Here is a 23,928-nt window from a genome sequence, read left to right on the forward strand (position 1 = left end):
CCTTTCCTCCTCAGTAGTTCCCAGTATAGTGCCATTAATACTATATTTATCCTTTATGTCACCTGAAATAATGACTCCTAGATCCCTTTCCTCCTCAGTAGTGTCCAGTATAGCGCCATTAATACTATATTTATCCTTTATGTCACCAGAAATAGTGACTCCTAGATCCCTTTCCTCCTCAGTAGTCACCAGTATAGCGCCATTAATACTATATTTATCCTTTATGTCACCTGAGATAGTGTCTCCTAGATCCCTTTCCTCCTCAGTAGTTCCCAGTATAGTGCCAGTAATACTATATTTATCCTTTATGTCACCTGAAATAGTGACTCCTAGATTCCTTTCCTCCTCAGTAGCTCCCAGTATAGAGCCATTAATACTATATTTATCCTTTATGTCACCTGAAATAGTGACTCCTAGATCCCTTTCCTCCTCAGTAGTTTCCAGTATAGTGCCAATATACTATATTTATCCTTTATATCACCTGAGATAGTGACTCCTAGATCCCTTTCCTCCTCAGTAGTTTCCAGTGTAGTGCCATTAATACTATATTTATCCTTTATGTCACCTGATAGTGACTCCTAGATCCCTTTCCTCCTCAGTAGTTCCCAGTGTAGCGCCATTAATACTATATTTATCCTTTATATCACCTGAAATAGTGACACCTAGATCCCTTTCCTCCTCAGTAGTTCCCAGTATAGTGCCATTAATACTATATTTATCCTTTGTCACCTGAAATAGTGACTCCTAGATCCCTTTCCTCCTCAGTAGTCTCCAGTATAGTGCCATTAATACTATATTTATCCTTTATGTCACCTGAGATAGTGACTCCTAGATCCCTTTCCTCCTCAGTAGTTTCCAGTATAGTGCCATTAATACTATATTTATCCTTTATGTCACCTGAAACAGTAACTCCTAGATCCCTTTCCTCCTCAGTAGTTTCCAGTATAGAGCCATTAATACTATATTTATCCTTTATGTCACCTGAGATAGTGACTCCTAGATCCCTTTCCTCCTCAATAGTTTCCAGTATAGTGCCATTAATACTATATTTAGTCTTTGGGACCCAAGTGCATGATTTTGCATTTTTTCGACATTGAACGGTAATTGCCACACTCTTGACCATTCCTCAAGTCTACCTAGATCCTTAATCATTTGTTTTACCCCATCTGGTGTGTCTACCCTGTTGCATACCTTTGTGTCATTTGCAAAAAGGCATACTTTCCCTTTAATGCCATTTGCAATGTCACCAATAAAGATATTAAAAAGCACTGGTCTAAGTACAGATCCCTGGGGTACTCCACTGGTAACATTTCCCTCCTGTGAATGCACTCCATTTACTACAACTCTCCGTTTTCTATCCTGCAACCAAGATCTTATCCATTCAACCATCATAGTATCCAATCCTAAACTACCAAGTTTATTTAGCAGTCTGCGATGTGGATTGTACTCCGTAACTACAGGACACATACAGCAAGGTAGGGAATACAGTCACTTTATTTATTTAGGTAATGTTGGAGATTTCATAGAATTGTTTTAGTCAGTAAGGTGAAGATGGTTTCGACAAGCAATAGATTGAGGAATTAAACTTTTTATTATCTCCTCCCTGGGTGAATATTACAGATTCTCATACATACACATACCTCTGTTCTCTTACATGTGGCAATGAACAATCCCACAGGAAAACATTATAGGACTCTTGAATTATAAATTATGTGGAAACTCTGAGAATCACTTAATTAAAATATTTCTCCCACAAACACACGGACAGATGAAAACCGGCAGCGACGCGTTACAATAGAAAGTATCTAGTGGCTGTAGCCGTTTTACCCTTCCAGAATCTCTCATCGTTCACTTGCCAAACCCCCCCAAACGCGCACACACAAAAACACAACACTTTAGAAGTGTTCTGAAATCTTTCTGATGTTCTGTAAAATAAAATCTGAGCTACGATCAATTTGTTTCCGGTTCACAAAATTCAGGTTTCCGATCAGAGGGGGCAATTATGCACACAAATATAATTTATTAAAAATATTAATTATGTAAATTGGAGAAACCAATTATCTCGGCTTTCCTTAAACCATTGGTGCACCTCGCATGCATACAACCACAAAAAGGTACATGGCTCATTTGCAGAATTGTTGCAACATTGGTGACCTGCCAAACACAAACGGGGGATATATTCACAGTGGTTAATTTATTTTACATAAAGGGGGTCATTCTGACCCGTTCGCTTGCTGCATTTTATCGCAGCCGAGCGAACGGGTCCCCACTGGGCACGCGCCATAGTGCGCCGGCGCATGCCAGACGGCCGAAGGCCGTAGCGGGGCTGCAATCGCCTCTGCCTGATTGACATGCAGAAGCGGTCGCTGGTGGAACGGCGGTGTTTGGACGCCGTTTCGTGGGCGCGGTTCGGCCAACGCAGGCGTGGCCGGACCGTGCAGGGGCGGGCCGCAGTGGCTGCGTGACGTCACAAGCAGCCGCTGCGGGCCGGGAGCTACTCTTGAAGTGCAAAGGCATCGCCCGCTGGGCGATGCCTTTGCACTTCTGCGGGGATGGGGGGCCGGCACTGACATGCGGGGCGGACTAGCCCTGTGCTGGGCGTCCCCCCGCATATCAGTGTGAATGATCGTAGCTGTGCTAAATTTAGCACAGCTACGATCATCTCGGAATGACCCCCAAAATGTGGGATAATGTGAACCTCAAACAAGGCATCGGCCCGTTTTATGCAAATCAAACTCATTTCATTCATCCGGTCAACCAACATAGATTTGGTGATTAATTGTTCCAGTGTAGGCCGATCCCACGCAGAGGTGGCCCTAACGCCACGGCAGGATAGTTTATCATATAAATTCAAGTTCTATCAGTCATTCCCCTTATCCCCAGTGTTCCTGCTCTGTCCGTTCCTCTGTGATCGGCGACGATGAGTGGGTAAGTCTCCAGCGATCATGACGGTTCCCCCAGACTATCGCGTTAGCGCCATGCACGGTTCAGAAGTTTAACTTGTGCCAGTCTTTTTGTAATCATGGTGGCAAACACAAGGCCGAGGAGGACACTACTGATCAAGATGTAATCGTAATCATCCTTTAATACGTCAAACTGCTTGGAGGGATAAACCCGCGTCTGGTAGATGTCCAGGCCATAGGCAACGACCTGCGGGAAAACAAAAATGTAAAGTCATAGACTGCATGGAAGCACGCAGGGCGAAACGCGTTGAGAACGGATCACTCACCAGGCAGGTAGACTCCAGGCCAGATGGAGTGGTGTAAATCCCTCTCATTCGAGACACGGTCTGGTTGTAATTTATGAATCGCTCAGCATGAATCTGAATGTCAGGAGTGTAAGGTATCAAGTTCTCTTCCCTGCACAAGAAGAACAGAATTATTACTGAAACATTAGAAAAGGGCATTAATCATAATGGCGCCTATCATTGTGTCTAGGTCGGACCTCGTGTACTCTGTTGGGATCTCCGGCCGGCGAGGGTCCAGCAATGCTTTGGGAAGGGATAGGATAGCCCCGGATGGAAGACCAACTGCAGAAATGAATGAGAGTCAGGATTACAGCCATTCCCTGCAGAGCCGCTATAGCAAACCTCTCCTGCTCCCCGCCCTGGCACAATGTCTCCTGCTCCCCGCCCTGGCACAATGTCTCCTGCTCCCCGCCCTGGCACAATCTCTCCTGCTCCCCGCCCTGGCACAATCTCTCCTGCTCCCCGCCCTGGCACAATCTCTCCTGCTCCCCGCCCTGGCACAATGTCTCCTGCTCCCCGCCCTGGCACAATGTCTCCTGCTCCCCGCCCTGGCACAATCTCTCCTGCTCCCCGCCTGGGCACAATCTCTCCTGCTCCCCGCCCTGGCACAATGTCTCCTGCTCCCCGCCCTGGCACAATGTCTCCTTCTCCCCGCCCTGGCACAATCTCTCCTGCTCCCCGCCCTGGCACAATGTCTCCTGCTCCCCACCCTGGCACAATGTCTCCTGCTCCCCGCCCTGGCACAATCTCTCCTGCTCCCCGCCCGGGCACAATCTCTCCTGCTCCCTGCCATCTCCTGCTCCCCGCCCTGGCACAATGTCTCCTGCTCCCCGCCTTGGCACAATGTCTCCTGCTCCCCGCCCTGGCACAATCTCTCCTGCTCCCCGCCCTGGCACAATCTCTCCTGCTCCCCGCCCTGGCACAATGTCTCCTGCTCCCCGCCCTGGCACAATCTCTCCTGCTCCCCGCCCTGGCACAATCTCTCCTGCTCCCCGCCCTGGCACAATGTCTCCTGCTCCCCGCCCTGGCACAATCTCTCCTGCTCCCCGCCCTGGCACAATCTCTCCTGCTCCCCGCCCGGGCACAACCTCTCCTGCTCCCCGCCCTGGCACAATCTCTCCTGCTCCTTGCCCTGGCACAATGTCTCCTGCTCCCCGCCCTGGCACAATGTCTCCTGCTCCCCGCCCTGGCACAATGTCTTCTGCTCCCCGCCCTGGCACAATGTCTCCTGCTCCCCGCCCGGGCACAATCTCTCCTGCTCCCCGCCCGGGCACAATCTCTCCTGCTCCCCGCCCTGGCACAATCTCTCCTGCTCCCCGCCCTGGCACAATCTCTCCTGCTCCCCGCCCTGGCACAATGTCTCCTGCTCCCCGCCCTGGCACAATGTCTCCTGCTCCCCGCCCTGGCACAATGTCTCCTGCTCCCCGCCCTGGCACAATGTCTCCTGCTCCCCGCCCTGGCACAATGTCTCCTGCTCCCCGCCCTGGCACAATGTCTCCTGCTCCCCGCCCTGGCACAATCTCTCCTGCTCCCCGCCCGGGCACAATCTCTCCTGCTCCCCGCCCGGGCACAATCTCTCCTGCTCCCTGCCATCTCCTGCTCCCCGCCCTGGCACAATGTCTCCTGCTCCCCGCCTTGGCACAATGTCTCATGCTCCCCGCCCTGGCACAATGTCTCCTGCTCCCCGCCCTGGCACAATCTCTCCTGCTCCCCGCCCTGGCACAATGTCTCCTGCTCCCCGCCCTGGCACAATGTCTCCTGCTCCCCGCCCTGGCACAATGTCTCCTGCTCCCCGCCCTGGCACAATGTCTCCTGCTCCCCGCCCTGGCACAATGTCTCCTGCTCCCCGCCCTGGCACAATGTCTCCTGCTCCCCGCCCTGGCACAATCTCTCCTGCTCCCTGCCCTGGCACAACCTCTCTTGCTCCCCGCCCTGGCACAATCTCTCCTGCTCCTTGCCCTGGCACAATGTCTCCTGCTCCCCGCTCTGGCACAATCTCTCCTGCTCCCCGCCCTGGCACAATGTCTCCTGCTCCCCGCCCTGGCACAATGTCTCCTGCTCCCCGCCCTGGCACAATCTCTCCTGCTCCCCGCCCGGGCACAATCTCTCCTGCTCCCCGCCCTGGCACAATCTCTCCTGCTCCCCGCCCTGGCACAATCTCTCCTGCTCCCCGCCCTGGCACAATCTCTCCTGCTCCCCGCCCTGGCACAATGTCTCCTGCTCCCCGCCCTGGCACAATGTCTCCTGCTCCCCGCCCTGGCACAATCTCTCCTGCTCCCCGCCCGGGCACAATCTCTCCTGCTCCCTGCCATCTCCTGCTCCCCGCCCTGGCACAATGTCTCCTGCTCCCCGCCTTGGCACAATGTCTCATGCTCCCCGCCCTGGCACAATGTCTCCTGCTCCCCGCCCGGGCACAATCTCTCCTGCTCCCCGCCCTGGCACAATGTCTCCTGCTCCCCGCCCTGGCACAATGTCTCCTGCTCCCCGCCCTGGCACAATCTCTCCTGCTCCCCGCCCTGGCACAATCTCTCCTGCTCCCCGCCCTGGCACAATGTCTCCTGCTCCCCGCCTTGGCACAATGTCTCATGCTCCCCGCCCTGGCACAATGTCTCCTGCTCCCCGCCCGGGCACAATCTCTCATGCTCCTTGCCCTGGCACAATGTCTCCTGCTCCCCGCTCTGGCACAATCTCTCCTGCTCCCCGCCCTGGCACAATGTCTCCTGCTCCCCGCCCTGGCACAATGTCTCCTGCTCCCCGCCCTGGCACAATCTCTCCTGCTCCCCGCCCGGGCACAATCTCTCCTGCTCCCCGCCCTGGCACAATCTCTCCTGCTCCCCGCCCTGGCACAATCTCTCCTGCTCCCCGCCCTGGCACAATGTCTCCTGCTCCCCGCCCTGGCACAATGTCTCCTGCTCCCCGCCCTGGCACAATCTCTCCTGCTCCCCGCCCGGGCACAATCTCTCCTGCTCCCTGCCATCTCCTGCTCCCCGCCCTGGCACAATGTCTCCTGCTCCCCGCCTTGGCACAATGTCTCATGCTCCCCGCCCTGGCACAATGTCTCCTGCTCCCCGCCCGGGCACAATCTCTCCTGCTCCCCGCCCTGGCACAATGTCTCCTGCTCCCCGCCCTGGCACAATGTCTCCTGCTCCCCGCCCTGGCACAATCTCTCCTGCTCCCCGCCCTGGCACAATCTCTCCTGCTCCCCGCCCTGGCACAATGTCTCCTGCTCCCCGCCCTGGCACAATGTCTCCTGCTCCCCGCCCTGGCACAATGTCTCCTGCTCCCCGCCCTGGCACAATGTCTCCTGCTCCCCGCCCTGGCACAATCTCTCCTGCTCCCCGCCCGGGCACAATCTCTCCTGCTCCCCGCCCGGGCACAATCTCTCCTGCTCCCCGCCCGGGCACAATCTCTCCTGCTCCCTGCCCGGGCACAATCTCTCCTGCTCCCAGCCCTGGCACAATCTCTCCTGCTCCCAGCCCTGGCACAATCTCTCCTGCTCCCAGCCCTGGCACAATCTCTCCTGCTCCCCGCCCTGGCACAATCTCTCCTGCTACCCGCCCGGGCACAATCTCTCCGGCTCCCCGCCCTGGCACAATCTCTCCTGCTCCCCGCCCTGGCACAATCTTTCCTGCTCCCCGCCCTGGCACAATCTCTCCTGCTCCCCGCCCTGGCACAATGTCTCCTGCTCCCTGCACTGGCACAATGTCTCCTGCTCCCCGCCCTGGCACACTCTCTCCTGCTCCCCGCCCTGGCACAATCTTTCCTGCTCCCCGCCCTGGCACAATCTCTCCTGCTCCCCGCCCTGGCACATTCCTGCTCCCTGCCCTGGCACAATCTCTCCTGCTCCCGCCCTGGCACAATCTCTCCTGCTCCCCGCCCTGGCACAATGTCTCCTGCTCCCCGCCCTGGCACAATGTCTCCTGCTCCCCGCCCTGGCACAATGTCTCCTGCTCCCCGCCCTGGCACAATCTCTCCTGCTCCCCGCCCTGGCACAATGTCTCCTGCTCCCCGCCCTGGCACAATGTCTCCTGCTCCCCGCCCTGGCACAATGTCTCCTGCTCCCCGCCCTGGCACAATGTCTCCTGCTCCCCGCCCTGGCACAATGTCTCCTGCTCCCCGCCCTGGCACAATGTCTCCTGCTCCCCGCCCTGGCACAATCTCTCCTGCTCCCCGCCCTGGCACAATCTCTCCTGCTTTCTGCCCTGGCACAATCTCTCCTGCTCCCCGCCCTGGCACAATCTCTCCTGCTACCCGCCCGGGCACAATCTCTCCTGCTCTCTGCCATCTCCGGCTCCCCGCCCTGGCACAATCTCTCCTGCTCCCCGCCCTGGCACAATCTCTCCTGCTCCCCGCCCTGGCACAATCTCTCCTGCTCCCCGCCCTGGCACATTCCTGCTCCCTGCCCTGGCACAATCTCTCCTGCTCCCCGTCCTGGCACAATCTCTCCTGCTCCCTGCACTGGCACAATGTCTCCTGCTCCCCACCCTGGCACAATGTCTCCTGCTCCCCGCCCTGGCACAATGTCTCCTGCTCCCCGCCCTGGCACAATGTCTCCTGCTCCCCGCCCTGGCACAATCTCTCCTGCTCCCCGCCCTGGCACAATCTCTCCTGCTCCCCGCCCTGGCACAATCTCTCCTGCTCCCCGCCCTGGCACAATCTCTCCTGCTCCCCGCCCTGGCACAATGTCTCCTGCTCCCCGCCCTGGCACAATGTCTCCTGCTCCCCGCCCTGGCACAATGTCTCCTGCTCCCTGCCCGGGCACAATCTCTCCTGCTCCCTGCCATCTCCTGCTCCCCGCCCTGGCACAATCTCTCCTGCTCCCGCCCTGGCACAATCTCTCCTGCTCCCGCCCTGGCACAATGTCTCCTGCTCCCCGCCCTGGCACAATCTCTACTGCTCCCCGCCCTGGCACAATCTCTCCTGCTCCCCGCCCTGGCACAATGTCTCCTGCTCCCCGCCCTGGCACAATGTCTCCGGCTCCCCGCCCTGGCACAATGTCTCCGGCTCCCCGCCCTGGCACAATGTCTCCTGCTCCCCGCCCTGGCACAATCTCTCCTGTCCCTGCCCTGGCACAACCTCTCCTGCTCCCCGCCCGGGCACAACCTCTCCTGCTCCCCGCCCTGGCACAATCTCTCCTGCTCCCCGCCCTGGCACAATCTCTCCTGCCCCCGCCCTGGCACAATCTCTCCTGTCCCCGCCCTGGCACAATCTCTCCTGCTCCCCGCCCGGGCACAACCTCTCCTGCTCCCCGCCCTGGCACAATCTCTCCTGCTACCCGCCCGGGCACAATCTCTTCTGCTCCCTGCCATCTCCCCGCCCTGGCACAATCTCTCCTGCTCCCCGCCCTGGCACAATCTTTCCTGCTCCCCGCCCTGGCACAATCTCTCCTGCTCCCCGCCCTGGCACAATCTCTCCTGCTCCCTGCACTGGCACAATGTCTCCTGCTCCCCGCCCTGGCACAATCTCTCCTGCTCCCCGCCCTGGCACAATCTCTCCTGCTCCCTGCCCTGGCACAATGTCTCCTGCTCCCCGCCCTGGCACAATGTCTCCTGCTCCCCGCCCTGGCACAATCTCTCCTGCTCCCCGCCCTGGCACAATCTCTCCTGCTCCCCGCCCTGGCACAATCTCTCCTGCTCCCCGCCCTGGCACAATCTCTCCTGCTCCCCGCCCTGGCACAATCTCTCCTGCTCCCCGCCCTGGCACAATCTCTCCTGCTCCCCGCCCTGGCACAATCTCTCCTGCTACCCGCCCGGGCACAATCTCTCCTGCTCCCTGCCATCTCCGGCTCCCCGCCCTGGCACAATCTCTCCTGCTCCCCGCCCTGGCACAATCTTTCCTGCTCCCCGCCCTGGCACAATCTCTCCTGCTCCCCGCCCTGGCACAATCTCTCCTGCTCCCCGCCCTGGCACAATCTCTCCTGCTCCCTGCACTGGCACAATGTCTCCTGCTCCCCGCCCTGGCACAATCTCTCCTGCTCCCCGCCCTGGCACAATCTCTCCTGCTCCCCGCCCTGGCACAATGTCTCCTGCTCCCCGCCCTGGCACAATGTCTCCTGCTCCCCGCCTTGGCACAATGTCTCCTGCTCCCCGCCCTGGCACAATCTCTCCTGCTCCCTGCCCTGGCACAATCTCTCCTGCTCCCTGCCCTGGCACAATCACTCCTGCTCCCCGTCCTGGCACAATCTCTCCTGCTCCCCACCCTGGCACAATCTCTCCTGCTCCCCGCCCTGGTACAATCTCTCCTGCTCCCCGCCCGGGCACAATCTCTCCTGCTCCCCGCCCTGGTACAATCTTTCCTGCTCCCCGCCCTGGTACAATCTTTCCTGCTCCCCGCCCGGGCACAATCTCTCCTGCTCCCTGCCCTGGCACAATCTCTCCTGCTCCCCGCCCGGGCACAATCTCTCCTGCTCCCCGTCCTGGCACAATGTCTCCTGCTCCCCGCCCTGGCACAATCTCTCCTGCTCCCCGCCCTGGCACAATCTCTCCTGCTCCCCGCCCTGGCACAATCTCTCCTGCTCCCCGCCCGGGCACAATCTCTCCTGCTCCCCGCCCGGGCACAATCTCTCCTGCTCCCTGCCCTGGCACAATGTCTCCTGCTCCCCGCCCTGGCACAATCTCTCCTGCTCCCTGCCCTGGCACAATCTCTCCTGATCAATCTCTCCTGCTCCCTGCCCTGGCACAATGTCTCCTGCTCCCTGCCCTGGCACAATCTCTCCTGATCAATCTCTCCTGCTCCCTGCCCTGGCACAATGTCTCCTGCTCCCTGCCCTGGCACAATCTCTCCTGCTCCCTGCCCTGGCACAATGTCTCCTGCTCCCTGCCCTGGCACAATGTCTCCTGCTCCCTGCCCTGGCACAATGTCTCCTGCTCCCCGCCCTGGCACAATCTTTCCTGCTCCCCGCCCTGGCACAATCTCTCCTGCTCCCCGCCCTGGCACAATCTCTCCTGCTCCCCGCCCGGGCACAATCTCTCCTGCTCCCCGCCCTGGCACAATCTCTCCTGCTCCCCGCCCGGGCACAATCTCTCCTGCTCCCCGCCCGGGCACAATCTCTCCTGCTCCCCGCCCTGGCACAATCTCTCCTGCTCCCCGCCCTGGCACAATCTCTCCTGCTCCCCGCCCTGGCACAATCTCTCCTGCTCCCCGCCCTGGCACAATCTTTCCTGCTCCTCGCCCTGGCACAATCTCTCCTGCTCCCCGCCCTGGCACAATCTCTCCTGCTCCCCGCCCGGGCACAATCTCGCCTGCTCCCCGCCCGGGCACAATCTCTCCTGCTCCCCGCCCTGGCACAATGTCTCCTGCTCCCCGCCCTGGCACAATGTCTCCTGCTCCCTGCCCTGGCACAATGTCTCCTGCTCCCCGCCCTGGCACAATCTTTCCTGCTCCCCGCCCTGGCACAATCTCTCCTGCTCCCCGCCCTGGCACAATCTCTCCTGCTCCCCGCCCGGGCACAATCTCTCCTGCTCCCCGCCCTGGCACAATCTCTCCTGCTCCCCGCCCGGGCACAATCTCTCCTGCTCCCCGCCCGGGCACAATCTCTCCTGCTCCCCGCCCTGGCACAATCTCTCCTGCTCCCCGCCCTGGCACAATCTCTCCTGCTCCCCGCCCTGGCACAATCTCTCCTGCTCCCCGCCCTGGCACAATCTTTCCTGCTCCTCGCCCTGGCACAATCTCTCCTGCTCCCCGCCCTGGCACAATCTCTCCTGCTCCCCGCCCGGGCACAATCTCGCCTGCTCCCCGCCCGGGCACAATCTCTCCTGCTCCCCGCCCTGGCACAATGTCTCCTGCTCCCTGCCCTGGCACAATGTCTCCTGCTCCCTGCCCTGGCACAATGTCTCCTGCTCCCTGCCCTGGCACAATCTCTCCTGCTCCCCGCCCAGGCACAATCTCTCCTGCTCCCCGCCCTGGCACAATCTCTCCTGCTCCCCGCCCTGGCACAATCTCTCCTGCTCCCCGCCCTGGCACAATCTCTCCTGCTCCCCGCCCTGGCACAATCTCTCCTGCTCCCCGCCCAGGCACAATCTCTCCTGCTCCCTGCCATCTCCTGCTCCCCGCCCTGGCACAATGTCTCCTGCTCCCCGCCCTGGCACAATCTTTCCTGCTCCCCGCCCTGGCACAATCTCTCCTGCTCCCCGCCCTGGCACAATCTTTCCTGCTCCCCGCCCTGGCACAATCTCTCCTGCTCCCCGCCCGGGCACAATCTCTCCTGCTCCCCGCCCGGGCACAATCTCTCCTGCTCCCTGCCCGGGCACAATCTCTCCTGCTCCCCGCCCGGGCTCAATGTCTCCTGCTCCCCGCCCTGGCACAATGTCTCCTGCTCCCCGCCCTGGCACAATGTCTCCTGCTCCCCGCCCTGGCACAATGTCTCCTGCTCCCCGCCCTGGCACAATCTCTCCTGCTCCCCGCCCGGGCACAAAATCTCCTGCTCCCCGCCCGGGCACAATCTCTCCTGCTCCCCGCCCGGGCACAATCTCTCCTGCTCCCCGCCCGGGCACAATCTCTCCTGCTCCCTGCCCGGGCACAATCTCTCCTGCTCCCCGCCCTGGCACAATCTCTCCTGCTCCCCGCCCTGGCACAATCTCTCCTGCTCCCCGCCCGGGCACAATCTCTCCTGCTCCCTGCCCTGGCACAATCTCTCCTGCTCCCCGCCCTGGCACAATGTCTCCTGCTCCCCGCCCGGGCACAATCTCTCCTGCTCCCAGCCCTGGCACAATGTCTCCTGCTCCCCGCCCTGGCACAATCTTTCCAGCTCCCCGCCCTGGCACAATCTTTCCTGCTCCCCGCCCTGGCACAATCTTTCCTGCTCCCCGCCCCCGGGCACAATCTCTCCTGCTCCCCGCCCTGGCACAATCTCTCCTGCTCCCCGCCAGGGCACAATCTCTCCTGCTCCCCGCCCGGGCACAATCTCTCCTGCTCCCCGCCCTGGCACAATCTTTCCTGCTCCCTGCCCTGGCACAATCTTTCCTGCTCCCCGCCCTGGCACAATCTTTCCTGCTCCCCGCCCTGGCACAATCTTTCCTGCTCCCCGCCCTGGCACAATCTTTCCTGCTCCCCGCCCTGGCACAATCTTTCCTGCTCCCCGCCCTGGCGCTCCTCGCATCACTAGACTAGTAGTGACCTGGCTCATTTTATGAACCATAGTAGTGCCCTTGTTTACAATAGGCCACAGTGTAGTGCTGCCAGTGTACATTATGCCACAGTGCCCCCAATTGACTTTAGGCCTCACAGTGTCCCCAGTACATATACGTCACACTGAGGCGCCCCCAATCCTTATTCTGACACCTTTTAGAGCCCTCAGTTCATATTATGCCACTTCGTAGAGGCCGCAGTTCGTATTATGCCACATTACAATGCCCCCTGTTTATATTACGTCACATTACAGTTCCCTCCAGTCCATACAATGCTACACCATAATGCCTCCACTTCATATAATGCAATTGCAGTACCCTTCAGTGCACATTACAGTGACCTGTTCATATTACGCCACATTACAGTGCCCTGTTCATATTACGCCACATTACAGTGCCCTGTTTATATTACGCCACATTACAGTGCCCTGTTCATATTACGCCACATTACAGTGCCCTGTTCATATTACAACACATTACAGTGCCCTGTTCATATTACAACACATTACAGTGCCCTGTTCATATTATACCACATTACAGTGCCCTGTTCATATTATACCACATTACAGTGCCCTGTTCATATTATACCACATTACAGTGCCCTGTTCATATTATACCACATTACAGTGCCCTGTTCATATTATACCACATTACAGTACCCTGTTCATATTATACCACATTACAGTGCCCTGTTCATATTACGCCACATTACAGTGCCCTGTTCATATTACGCCACATTACAGTGCCCTGTTCATATTACGCCACATTACAGTGCCCTGTTCATATTACACCACATTACAGTGCCCTGTTCATATTATACCACATTACAGTGCCCTGTTCATATTATACCACATTACAGTGCCCTGTTCATATTATACCACATTACAGAGCCCCTTTACCATTATAACATCCACTACACACAGAAAATGTTGTTATGTCACCCCATTCCTACTGGGCAATAGGTTATATGCAATTGCTTTGCAGGCAATACTGGGTCCGGAATCCCTAAGACCCACAGCAAAGGCACCCCTGCACCCATGATAGCTATGGCCATGTACACAACGCAGGTACTCACTGAGAACGTGGCGGCTGGTAATGCCACGCTCGGTAATTGTTGACTGCATAGCACGGATGGCTGACGGGAAGATATAGGATTGCTGCAGGACATGCGGGAGGTGAGGCCTGTCCAGGGAGCTGAAGTTTGTGCTGTTATACTGCTCAGTGCCTTCATACAGTTCCAGGACCGTCAGCTCGTTCCGGCGAGCCTTGCTGTTCCAGTACTGGTACTGTGGGAAAATGAGGAGATGGGCTGTACTTGTCGGCAATCAAAGGAGGGGAAATATAATGTTGCTCAGCAGTTTGATCTTACCACCACCCAGTTCTCAGAGTGGACAACGTGTACAGGTCCTTTGGCCTTTCTCTGCATTGATGAGTGGATGATACGTCCTGTTACGCCATCGATGAGATAGATTCCTATGAAGCAGCGCTCAGGATGAGTGTCAGTGCTTTCCGTCACAAGTACCAACAAATTGGGGTTCAAGTACTACAATAGATGGAAAACAAATTGGCTGTCAAGTTTTTCAACGTCGCAATAATCTTCTCACATAACCATGTAGAGTTATCGGGAGAGCCGGGCCCCCGCCAGAGTCTCCCAGGAGCCGGGCCCCCGCCAGAGTCTCCCAGGAGCCGGGCCCCCGTCCAGAGTCTCCCAGGAGCCGGGCCCCCGTACAGAGTCTCCCAGGAGCCGGGCCCCCGTCCAGAGTCTCCCAGGAGCCGGGCCCCCGCCAGAGTCTCCAAAAAGCCTGGCCCACCAGAGCCTCCAAAGAGCCTGGCCCACCAGAGTCTCCAAAGAGCCTGGCCCACCAGAGCCTCCAAAGAGCCTGGCCCACCAGAGAGACTCCAAAAAGCCTGGCCCACCAGAGAGTCTCCAAAAAGCCTGGCCCACCAGAGAGTCTCCAAAAAGCCTGGCCCACCAGAGTCTCCAAAGAGCCTGGCCCACCAGAGAGACTCCAAAAAGCCTGGCCCACCAGAGAGTCTCCAAAAAGCCTGGCCCACCAGAGAGTCTCCAAAAAGCCTGGCCCACCAGAGAGTCTCCAAAAAGCCTGGCCCACCAGAGCCTCCAAAGAGCCTGGCCCACCAGAGTCTCCAAAAAGCCTGGCCCACCAGAGAGTCTCCAAAAAGCCTGGCCCACCAGAGAGTCTCCAAAAAGCCTGGCCCACCAGAGAGTCTCCAAAAAGCCTGGCCCACCAGAGAGTCTCCAAAAAGCCTGGCCCACCAGAGAGTCTCCAAAAAGCCTGGCCCACCAGAGCCTCCAAAGAGCCTGGCCCACCAGAGTCTCCAAAAAGCCTGGCCCACCAGAGAGTCTCCAAAAAGCCTGGCCCACCAGAGAGTCTCCAAAAAGCCTGGCCCACCAGAGAGTCTCCAAAAAGCCTGGCCCACCAGAGACCTGAAGAGGGTACTAAAGTCACTTTCCTAACCTTATACAGAACGCTGCGATCCCCCATTACGCGCCCCTGAGAGTGAACGTGCTCATTAGAACGTTTTCCCTTCATAACGGTAATCCTCTGGATTTCTGGGGGGAGCAGGATTTCCCAGATCTCCTCCGTAGATAGGTCCTGTAAGAAGAACATTGCAGTGAGGACAAACCTCTTGAAGAAACGTGACAGTAATGGAAATAAGCGTTTGGCGCGTCCCCTCACCTTGTGCAGGCGGAGTCCAGACAGTTTCCCCTTCTCTGTATCTACCAGGTAGAAGAAGACGGTAAGAGACAGCTCCTGCAACTGCTGCAGAACATACTTTGTGGCAGGGAAGGGGATGACCTGGAAGGATTGAAGAGTTGTCTCAGACTGGTCCAACAGTATAAATGCCTCTCGTAGGAACCAAGAGCACACAGACAATTACCACCAAATAGATTATAATTGCCAGATTATTAACAAATTATAGTCTGATTGCCATATGGACAATAATTAATGTTTGTTAGTTATTTCCTAATCTATGCCTGCAGCTTCTCTATGAGGGAGGAGACAGAGGAGACTTTCTAGAAGTGTAAACAGACAGCGCTGGTCCAATAATCTCATTATATATATGGGCTGTCCCATTTCATCTCTTCTGAGAGGTCTGTAAAAGGAACCGAGCGAACCCTTTAAAAATTAGGAAAAGTAAAGGAGGGCAATTACATAATCGCGCTTGCCCTCTTTACATCTACCCAATACCGCGAGCGGCTTTCGGGCCCTGACAGCACTATACAACACCTCCACTGCTCCTCGCCTCACCTTGTGCTGATCGTCCAGAAGTAGAAGCACTTTGGCGTAGTCGTGATCCATTACCGGGAGCAGTAGGGATTGCAGGATTGGGCGCTGGAGAGGAGGCGGCGTCATCTGACTCAACTTTCCAAATATAGGGTTGAAGACATAGAGGGAACTCAGAGTCGTCTCCTGAAACAGAAAACAGAAATCTTTCTGCATTTTGGTGTGACGGACATACAGGTACAGTTAGTTACAACATCAATAAACAATTCCACACGTAACCGATAAGATCTATAAAACGCACCGAGGATACGGTCAGAATGGCTGGATTACAACAGAACGGACAGAGGCCTCACCTGGTCCTTTACCAGCAGGGTACACTGCGGGGGGTGAGGGAAGTGTGCGGTTGTTCTTTGTACCAGCAGCTTGAAGGAGGCACCTGGCTGAACGCCGGGCAGGTAGAACTTCCACAGGATGCTCCCGGAGCTGCTCTCAATACCAAACAGCTGTAAACAGGAGAACACGACGGTTACACCAGCAGAACCCAAGTCGCGTCCACAACACCGGGACGGAACCTTTCTCACCTTCCCAGAGGAGGTCACCACCACCATCATCTTCTGCAGGTTGAAGTCGTCCCTGGCCAGTGTGTCTATGTTAATCTCGCTGCGGGTCTGGCTGCGCGGCTTGCGGGCGTCGCAGAACATCTTCCACAGGTGGACGCTCCAGGACTGCAGCAAAATCAGCTGCGAGGACAAACGTTTCAGCACCATTCCCAGCAGTCCATCTGCATTGGGGTCATGAATACACGGTGGAGATTATTAACCCCTTCATCACGTACTTTGTAGCTTTGCCACAAGACAGTTAAGCATTTTTTGTTTGCGCTGGTTAATGGTATCACATTTTTATCTGTTAGGGTTTCTGAGTACATTTGATATGGCCTTGGAACTAGGGAGGCCAAGCCCAGGATCGGCGGGATCCCAGGATTTAGGGCCAAAACGGCCGGGATTCAATACCGGTATTGGAAGCTCCAATCCTGGGGATTGAGGGATCAGCGTTGAGCATCCACAGGGCGCTCAGACACTGCCCGGCTTCCGGCTCCCCCCGGTGCAGCGTGAGGTCACGCTGCGCCGTCAGCCGCCGCTGGGGGGAAAGAGAATGTGGAGTTTCCCACCCACCCGCCCGCGGTATACGGTAGTCATGTGTGCGGGGCGGGGCGAGGGGGTGGCCCTTCAATCCCGATACCCGGGATTGAAAAAAAAATGGCTCGGGATTGGCCTCCCTACTTGGTACACTGTCCATTTGGTAACTTTTTTAAAGAAACTGTTTTTAACGGTCTTTAAACATTTACACATTGGCGACATTCTACATTTGTAGTAAAAAATTGTCGCGTTTCGTAACTCCGAAGTGAGGTTCTGAAACGCGTAGGTTTTTTCTAAAATACTGCACTCTTAGTTCTATAGTAGGCACCGTCAAAAACTCTATAATGTCAACTACTACCCTAAATAAACTGTTTGTAGGGTATGCAACAGAGCTTACTACCTAATAAGTTACGTAAATAGGGGATTCATAACATTTCACTGTCAATGTGACTACTTTTCCACCCAGTAATCACTCTAGATAGTGGAATATCTGTGACTGAACAGGGCGGCGTTTACCTTGTATAGCTGGTTCCCGGCAGCACAGAAAGTAAAAGGAAAAAACAATAAGATACAAATAAGTGAGAACAGGGAGCCTAAGATGCACATGCAGGGCCCTTCTAAATGTCCCACAATCTCCATCCCTACACCTGTACCTGCTTTCTTGCCAAACTCCCCTTCCAGCTCAGCCTGGGCCCCGGTGAGAGGTAAATCGACCATTTCCATAGTGACCACATCGGCCAGCGACTCCTCTCGCAGCCATAAGACCTTCCCTGCGGAAAGCATGCGACTATGAGACGATGGACACAAACAAAGGTAGAGGTAAAGAGAGACCGGCACCAACGCTGACCTGGCTGGTACAGGAACAGCAGCTGGTTGTCCTCCGTCTGCACCATAGCCCGGTAACCCACCGAGTCATCCTTCTTAAGGAACGGCTGGAGGAACAGCTGCAAGCACAGAACAGAGTGAGAACGCAAGAGAGCGGCACACAAAAGGTAAGACGCGGTACGAGCGGACGCGTCACACTCACAGCGTCTGGCCTCACGCAGCTCTGCTCCAACGTGAAGGTCAGCGTGGTGTCTAGGAGCCGCCGGCCGCTGTCCGCCATGTACAGGCTGATGGCAAACGTCTGCCCGGGACACGACGCGGCATCCTGCACCAAAATAGCAGGCAGAAGAAATTAAATACAATGTCTTGTACCATGTGGGCATTAGCCATGTATACACAGAGCCCAGAGTTACCTCTGGGCAGCTCAGTCCTGGTGGGATCTCTGCTGCCGGTTTCTGGGTCTAAAGAATAAAAGGAAGAAGACAACAAATGAAGGTGACTGCGTCCGCCATACAAGAGGAGACTATACAAGCTCAAGGATTAGGAAGTCCTACTAGATACATCATAAAGCATTCTGGTAATTTCACTGGAGTGCAATAAATTGTAAGAAGATCCACTCGCTGCAAATCATGCACAGTGCCACCTACAGGCCTTCAGGCGTCTGTGCACTAGAGGGCGCACAACCACATCATGTTGCTGTAGATCTTTTTAAAACCCAACACACACATGAATTAAGGTATAATAGCATAGCTCTATCTTGTGGTTGTTATAATATGCTATATGCTGCATTAGCTGCTATATATTATTCTGCTATGACTTCTGCCCATCAGAATAATGCTATAATGGATTAATAAGGGTATACGCTTTGCGATTGTATTACACTTATTGGTGCGTTCATTCTTGTACCCGCTCACTATGAATGACACAATTACCAACGTCTGCGTATCCATACGGAGTAATAAGGATAATGTGTAACGTGTAGTGGTTGTGCGCTATTTGTTATGTTTTTTTCTTGCCATTGTTGGTCTTGTTTTTGGACATACGCAGAAGATCCCATTCAGCGGCTAATAGCAGAGAAAGGGATCTGTAATAAATTCCAAGGAGAATAAGCTTCATTCTGAGTGCAGCACAAGAGCGCACACCGATCTCAACGTGGCTGCGCCGTGGATACGATATATAGGTGTACGTATCACACTGACCGGATCAGTCTTGCACTGCATCACCGCCGCCACTGTCTTGTCCGCCGCCGACGCAAACGTTACCAGTGACACCTGCAAGAGAAGAGATAGGAATGGTAAAGTGTGGATCTTCCACAGAGTGATGCGAGAGGACTGCCCGTCTAGCAGGAGAATTATCTCAGGGGAGTGCGGTTCCTCCTCCTCACAGTGTACCAGGCTTACCTGAGGAAAGTCGCGCAGCGGTGTCAGGACGCCATCACGGTACTGCATTAGGAGGAAGCGGCGTGGAGAAATCTGGAGGAAGAACTGCGGCAGCTGCTCTGATCCTGCCGCACTGCGTGGAGCGGTGATGATTGCCAGCTCTGTGATGTCGTCAGCCACTTCCACACCCAGGGACTACAGTAGGAAACAAGGAGGCAGCATAGCAATCACTACTCACACACAAAGGCACAACTTTCATTTACACATTTCCTGGGGTCTAACACAAAGAATCTTCTAGTAACACAAACAGTTCTACTCGCAGATGCTTCCAGACTGCGACCAAGGTTTGATGATCTGCTTAAAGCCTGTTAACTACTTCAGCTGAAGCTACTGCTCTCTGGTATCAGGCACTATAGGCGTAGGCTTATAAGTAATGTTCTACAACAGTTTGGTGCTCAGGTGGTAAAAATAAAAAGTTCTAATGGTTTGCAATTGTATTAAATATTCTAAGGTTTAAAAAGTTAATATTATGTGCGCAGATAGGGGGTAAGGATGCAGTCTCCTGGGGCAAATGGGGGCACTTTCTTCAGCAGTCCAAATAGTGATACGTCACTCCAGGGTATTTGGTACAAACAGCATCTGCTATTTATTTATTTTTTTGCAGTAAATGTTAAAAGAAAATATAAATCCTAACCTCTCCGGCTCGGACTATACATAAAGAAGGACCAAGGGCCTAATTCAGACATGATTGCAGCAGCAAATTTGTTAGCCAACGGGCAAAACCATGTGCACTGCAGGGTGGGCAGATGTAACATGTGCAGAGAGAGTTAGATTTGGGTGGGGTGTGTTCAAGCTGAAATCTAAATTGCAGTGTAAAAATAAAGCAGCCAGTATTTACCCTGCACAGAAACAAAATAACCCACCCAAATCTAACTCCCCCCCCCCCCCCCCCCCTGCAATGCACATGGTTTTGCCCATTAGCTGTTGCTGCTGCAATCAGGTCTAAATTAGGCCCCTTAGTGTCCAACTCACCAAAAAGCGGTACAATACATAACCCACTTCAGGCAGTAATGGCGTCCCTCTCTCCAAACCAGCAGCTTGCTCCCCAGGCAATGAGAGACTTCCTGTCCAGGCTGACAGGCTTTTATAACACCCCCATGCAGGTGTTAGCACTGATTAGCCTTCTCTGGGGCTACAGGACCTAAAAACCCAGACTGTGCCTAATGGATGGAGCCCTCCCTCACTGGTCATCCATAACCCCGGAACCCTTTATCAGTCTTTTACAGAAGCTGTAATAGCTCTTACCAAGCCATTTACAAGCACTTTGCTGGGGTTTTTAGTCACAGGACAGAAATCTTGGACTTATATACCTGCCATCAAGCACAATTTCCTCTGTTTTTATCACAATACACAGTGTAGCAGTTGCTAATTTAATAGCTCGTTATCATGCAGCAAATGGCATTTTATGGTTAAACAGCACCTGCAGACAGCTACTGTGTGGAGGCAAAATCACTAGGAATAGCGGTGGTTGTGCAATAATATAAATCATTATCACAGTAATGCCATTACTACGTGCCGGTGGCTCTATAAAGCAATATTACACATATATAGTAATCCTGTAATGAATAGCTCTCATTATGATGTGATGGAGAGGAACGGGTAACTGACCTGCAGGCGATGCTGGGTGGTTTCCTCACCAGACACGAGAGACAGCGTGTGGAGAGAGGCAGTCTCTGTGTCTGTACAGACCAGGACGCTGTCTGCGACCACCCCACACGTCCCCTGTAGAGTGCGGAGCCAAGGAGCTGACACCTGAACCTGGGAATACATAACGGACAGTGGTCAGGCCTGCCATCACTGGCTCCAGACTCCCCCCAGCTCATCACTGGCTCCAGACTCTCCCCCCAGCTCATCACTGGCTCCAGACTCTCCCCCCAGCTCATCACTGGCTCCAGACTCTCCCCCCAGCTCATCACTGGCTCCAGATTCTCCCCAGCTCATCACTGGCTCCAGATTCTCCCCAGCTCATCACTGGCTCCAGATTCTCCCCAGCTCATCACTGGCTCCAGACTCTCCCCCCAGCTCATCACTGGCTCCAGATTCTCCCCAGCTCATCACTGACTCCAGACTCTCCCCCAGCTCATCACTGGCTCCAGAATCCCCCCCAGCTCATCACTGGCTCCAGAATCCCCCCCAACTCATCACTGGCTCCAGAATCCCCCCAACTCATCACTGGCTCCAGACTCTCCCCCAGCTCATCACTGGCTCCAGAATCCCCCCAACTCATCACTGGCTCCAGACTCTCCCCCAGCTCATCACTGGCTCCAGACTCTCCCCAGCTCATCACTGGCTCCACACTCCCCCCAGCTCATCACTGGCTCCACACTCCACCCAGCTCATCACTGGCTCCAGACTCCCCCCAGCTCATCACTGGCTCCAGACTCCCCCCAGCTCATCACTGGCTCCACACTCTCCCCAGCTCCTCATCACTGGCTCCACACTCTCCCCAGCTCCTCATCACTGGCTCCAGACTCTCCCCAAGCTCATCACTGGCTCCACACTCCCCCCAGCTCATCACTGGCTCCACACTCCCCCCAGCTCATCACTGGCTCCACACTCCCCCCAGCTCATCACTGGCTCCACACTCCCCCCAGCTCATCACTGGCTCCACACTCCCCCCAGCTCATCACTGGCTCCACACTCCCCCCAGCTCATCACTGGCTCCACACTCCCCCCAGCTCATCCCTGGCTCCACACTCTCCCCAGCTCCTCATCACTGGCTCCAGACTCTCCCCAAGCTCATCACTGGCTCCAGACTCTCCCCAAGCTCATCACTGGCTCCAGACTCTCCAAAGCTGACCTGCTGAGTGATAGACCCATCTTCTATGCTGTACGTCAGGATCTGGATGTAACTGTGGGGGAGAATGCCAACCACATGGACTTGCCCCTTGTAGGAGGAGTGCAGCAGCTGGTACCGCACGGTGCCACTGATAGAAAGACAAGACGTGCAGATCAGTATACACACGTCTATTGTTTCAGCTCTATCGCCACCTAGTGGTTGAGCTGTGTGCAGCAAGAGATGCATTGCATGCAAGGAAACAATCACACTGTAGCAAAAATGATTAAAATATAGCTATTTTCTGTAAATTGCCTCAGTGCCTCAAAATACACTTATACAATTTACAAACAAAATGTTATCCATAGATACCTGACAATTTGCTGTAACCTCATTCAATAAGTGGAAACACTCATGAGAAGTGTAGATATAACTATAGATCAACGTTGAACACAAAATTAAGCAATTACAGTTTGGTGCCACCTGACTGTAGCTCTGAGCCACTAGTATGTATACACCATTGGAATATTCTATATATGAGCCAAGTTATCAGCAGTTGTTAAATTGCTTGAGTGACAGGTGCAGGAAACACCTATGAAGCACATTATGAGCAGATAACAGCTGTCACAGCAAGAAATCTGAAAAATGCAAGAAGAAGGATAGCAGCGCTAAATAGATTGGTGTATATAATTAATAATACGAAGGATTGAGTGATGAAAAAGGTTATACAATTTAATAAAATATTATTGATAATAACAATGGCCTTTAAATAAAAAATGGATTTATATCCATAACATTTAAAAACAATTCATAAGGGTCAAGGATTGACTGCCTAACACATTAGCATCCGTTCCTAATGTAGAAACCTGGAAATTTTAGCAGATGGAGACAGACTGACAGCGCAGTCACACCGATGCACTTTACCCAAATACCGCTAGAGGTGTAGTCCCTTTGGAAGCGTCACTGATGTTTTAGCTTCCAATCAGTCAGATTCGGGGTCCTCATTTGTTACGGTGTCCTCCTTGTGGAAATGGGGTAGATGGTGCTCCTTAATCAGGAATTGATGTCTCAGTTAAACTGCAGATGGCAGAAGTCCAGTGTTTGGTCCGGATATTGTGTGGCAGTCAAAAGTAGCGTTGAAATTTCAGGTCACCTTTGAAAAAGCTGCAGTGCCTTGCAGTGAAACGCGTTAGGAGGAGGCTACCTGGGTCAATTTCAACGCTACTTTTGACTGCCACACAATATCCGGACCAAACACTGGACTTCTGCCATCTGCAGTTTAACTGAGACATCAATTCCTGATTAAGGAGCACCATCTACCCCATTTCCACAAGGAGGACACCGTAACAAATGAGGACCCCGAATCTGACTGATTGGAAGCTAAAACATCAGTGACGCTTCCAAAGGGACTACACCTCTAGCGGTATTTGGGTAAAGTGCATCGGTGTGTCTGCGCTGTCAGTCTGTCTCCATCTGCTAAAATTTCCAGGTTTCTATATTAGGAACGGATGCTAATGTGTTAGGCAGTCAATCCTTGACCCTTATGAATTGTTTTTAAATGTTATGGATATAAATCCATTTTTTATTTAAAGGCCATTGTTATTATCAATAATATTTTATTAAATTGTATAACCTTTTTCATCACTCAATCCTTCGTATTATTAATTATATACACCAATCTATTTAGCGCTGCTATCCTTCTTCTTGCATTTTTCTGATGTGTGGTTGGGGTGTAACTACCCCCAATTATTGTAGCAGCAGCATTAGAAACACAGCACCAACAAGCGCCCGATCTTCCATTTATTTGGTATTTCTTCTTACAGCAAGAAATCTGCCTGTGTGACACCAACCAGGCCAGCATAACACAAACTAACATTCCCAAACCTCACAGTATTTGTCCCGTTAGCAGACGCACCCAACAGAACATATATATTCTTCAGGCCAAACAGACGAATGCAAAAGATTTTCGGCCTCCCCATTGATTAAACAGACTTTAATTACTGTTATCGCATTATTTTGTTTTTTGTAGAGGAACAGGCCGGCTTGGTGGGCACTTCTGTCTGCAATGTCCCCAACAAGCGCTACATTGTATAACTGTCCCCAGTGCGCAGCCGTACAGTGATGGCCGCTGG

General features: G+C 54.3%; 1 protein-coding gene across 1 annotated transcript in view; it reads right to left on the minus strand.

Annotated features, from left to right (window-relative positions):
- Positions 1-1,476: 1,476 nt before the first annotated feature.
- Positions 1,477-23,928, minus strand: part of EMC1 (ER membrane protein complex subunit 1) — a 33,957-nt gene continuing 11,505 nt past the window's right edge. The window contains exons 6-23 of the mRNA XM_063942130.1: positions 21,821-21,947; positions 20,629-20,778; positions 18,982-19,155; positions 18,781-18,852; positions 17,995-18,042; positions 17,784-17,906; positions 17,604-17,700; positions 17,410-17,526; positions 16,202-16,401; positions 15,974-16,123; positions 15,645-15,806; positions 15,072-15,191; positions 14,850-14,987; positions 13,742-13,915; positions 13,448-13,658; positions 3,445-3,529; positions 3,230-3,359; positions 1,477-3,150 (exon numbers count right to left, since the gene is read on the minus strand). Coding sequence (XP_063798200.1) covers positions 2,971-3,150; positions 3,230-3,359; positions 3,445-3,529; positions 13,448-13,658; positions 13,742-13,915; positions 14,850-14,987; positions 15,072-15,191; positions 15,645-15,806; positions 15,974-16,123; positions 16,202-16,401; positions 17,410-17,526; positions 17,604-17,700; positions 17,784-17,906; positions 17,995-18,042; positions 18,781-18,852; positions 18,982-19,155; positions 20,629-20,778; positions 21,821-21,947 — 2,458 coding nt within the window. The 3' untranslated portion in view covers positions 1,477-2,970. The remainder of the gene's footprint in view (positions 3,151-3,229; positions 3,360-3,444; positions 3,530-13,447; positions 13,659-13,741; positions 13,916-14,849; positions 14,988-15,071; positions 15,192-15,644; positions 15,807-15,973; positions 16,124-16,201; positions 16,402-17,409; positions 17,527-17,603; positions 17,701-17,783; positions 17,907-17,994; positions 18,043-18,780; positions 18,853-18,981; positions 19,156-20,628; positions 20,779-21,820; positions 21,948-23,928) is intronic.

The sequence above is a fragment of the Pseudophryne corroboree genome, chromosome 10 (assembly GCF_028390025.1).
Source record: "Pseudophryne corroboree isolate aPseCor3 chromosome 10, aPseCor3.hap2, whole genome shotgun sequence".
Taxonomy (NCBI): domain Eukaryota; kingdom Metazoa; phylum Chordata; class Amphibia; order Anura; family Myobatrachidae; genus Pseudophryne; species Pseudophryne corroboree.